The 2471-nt window shown below is 37.8% G+C and overlaps 1 protein-coding gene across 1 annotated transcript in view; it reads left to right on the top strand.

Moving 5' to 3' along the window:
• The window catches only part of gcat (glycine C-acetyltransferase), a gene marked incomplete in the record, with an annotated part of 5288 nt that extends 3373 nt beyond the window's left edge, over positions 1 to 1915 (top strand). The window contains 2 exon segments of the mRNA XM_014008912.1: positions 1148 to 1269; positions 1395 to 1915. Coding sequence (XP_013864366.1) covers positions 1148 to 1269; positions 1395 to 1546 — 274 coding nt within the window.
• Positions 1916 to 2471: the final 556 nt, after the last annotated feature.

Genomic DNA, 2471 nt, shown 5'->3' with positions numbered 1-2471 from the left:
ATTTTATTTTATTTTATTTTAATTTTTAAAAAAATCTCCTTCGTCTTGAAACTTTTTGCTGCTTATCAAATAACTTTGAGCCTCGGTCAGAAATAAAAAGACGGGAGGGTTTTATATTTCTGTCCCAAGAGGAGGAGGAAACAAATGGTGGACTGAGGTTTTTTCTATGTTTTTTTTCCCCCACTAGACGTTTCCTCCTCACGACGCGACTCTCATCAAATCAGACCGTCATTTAAAAACACTAAATGTGGCATATACTTTTTATCATTACTTCGGATCTACTTGGCCTAACACCACAATTTAAAAACTGGTTTAAAGTTCAAAGTCTCTACTTTTCACTCGAGGGCCTCGGAGAGGGCGGCTCTTTACTGGTAGATCTTTTTCCTTCCTAAACTTTATTTAGGTCAGCCAGCATTGTCAACACTCTGCGGGTGAGGTAAATGGCTCCGCGACATGGCCAGAGACACAGAAACGCGACACAACGAATCAGTAATGAAATTCATTGCCACTGCTTTTAATAATCAATTTTTATTGATTTGTTGCAGCCCTAAAGGCGTCAGCAATCCACTTTGTTTCTGGCACAGCTCAGACTAGCCGTTTGCTTGTCAGAACTTGAAAAACTAAACTCTTTATCTGAAGTGAGATTGCTACAGAGCTATCTACAGCAGGTGAGATAATAACTGTTTGCAAAGTTCCCACAGAACCTAACTTAAAAAAATACTGAACTGTCACTTAAAGAGAAGCTGAGTCAGCAACAATAGGCTAACCCAGTGGTGTCCAGACTTTTTGGTATGTGGGCCAAAATTGTCAAGTTGTACAGAAAGTACTCGTACACTTTTTGATTTAAAAATAAATAAATAAAGTTGATATATAAAATTATATATTTAAAACATTTTAAACCTTCAGCTTTAAATAGTTACCTCTAAAAGTTGCAACAATCTACCTTAGTTTCTTAAGCATGTGGGCCAAAAGTATACCATTGTTCAACTGCCGTTGTAGAGCACAGAATGTCCCTCCAAGGGCTGCAAATGGCCCGTAAGCCATATTTTTGCCCCCCTATACTAACCTGTTCTTAGTTATGTTTGTTTTCATAGAACTGAAGTATGTGATTGTGAGTAAAAGAGAGTTTTTAATGCTTTTCAACCAGATTCCGTAACAAGATGACGCAGGCCGGCTTCACCATCGCAGGCTCGGCCCACCCCATCTGTCCCGTGATGCTGGGCGACGCGCGGCTCGCCTCTCTGATGGCCGACGACATGCTGAAGCTCGGTGAGACGCCAGCATCTCAAGTTTTATTGTTGGGAAAAAAAATAAAGAAAATGCTTCCATTTATGCAAATTATTAGCCTTGAATGAAAGATTTTCCAGCAAATTCTAGCTTTTTTTTTCCCTCAGGAATCTATGTGATTGGATTCTCATACCCAGTGGTACCAAAGGGCAAAGCCAGAATCCGCGTTCAGATCTCRGCTGCGCACACCGACGAGGACATCGATCGGTGTGTGGAGGCTTTTATCCAGACTGGCAGAAAGCACGGAGTCATTTCCTGAACGAGATGCGGGAGCAGGAAGGATTGAGCACAGCACCTGACACATCAGGAACCCCGGTACTCAAACACTGTGACTGATGCAGAAGGAAATCTTAGTTAACATTTAGAGGTCAAAGGAAATAAATCCTATTTTTGTTCATTCTTGGATTAAAAAAAACGTGCTCTTTGCTAACGTGTAGGTGTTTGAATTTGAAAAAAGGCTAAATTTCCACATTTGCTTTACTAAATCTTAGGAAAAAAAATTCTTGAATCCACAAATGTGATTTTTTAAACATTGTCAAAGCAGCAATGAGGTTTAGTGTTGCTTTGACTAATAATGTTACATTACTTGAGTTTATAGAAAAACAATAAACATCTTTTAAATCAAAAACCACGGGTCTATATTTGTTTTGTTTATGTCAGAGTTTTAATGAAGGAAAACAAAGACCTGTCTTTAGAAATATATTTTCYGCAAATTAAAATATCAGGTACATTTTGAATGTGATCATAAAACTCTTCATTGTTCATTGTTGAGGTTTTGTAAATCATCCACAAGTTTTAATTGTCAAATTTTATGGTTTATTGCCTGATCCTCTAAGACTACATTGAAAACTGTATTGTCGTTTAGAAACCAAAACAAGAGGTGAAAATACATCACCACATTTCCTTTTTCTTTTCTTTTTTTATTGCCTGGTTTTTAATCTTTGCCAATAACTAGTGCAGTCAACTGTTCCTCTTCCTCTCACAAGAATGGCTCTAAGTCAGTCAGTTGTACACATTTGGAGCTGAATTTTAATGTGGTAGTACCTGAGAGTCGTTCACAACACATACTTTGAGCACTACACATCTAGCAAAGAATGTTCTTACCAGTGGTAGACAGTAATGTAGTACATTTACTTGAGTACTGTACTTAAGTACATTTTTTGAGTATCTTTACTCGAGTAATT

This window comes from Austrofundulus limnaeus, unplaced genomic scaffold (assembly GCF_001266775.1).
Source record: "Austrofundulus limnaeus strain Quisiro unplaced genomic scaffold, Austrofundulus_limnaeus-1.0 Scaffold53, whole genome shotgun sequence".
NCBI classification, from domain to species: domain Eukaryota; kingdom Metazoa; phylum Chordata; class Actinopteri; order Cyprinodontiformes; family Rivulidae; genus Austrofundulus; species Austrofundulus limnaeus.
The sequence above is the reverse complement of the archived record's forward strand: the minus strand, read 5'-3'. Positions and strand labels throughout refer to the sequence as shown.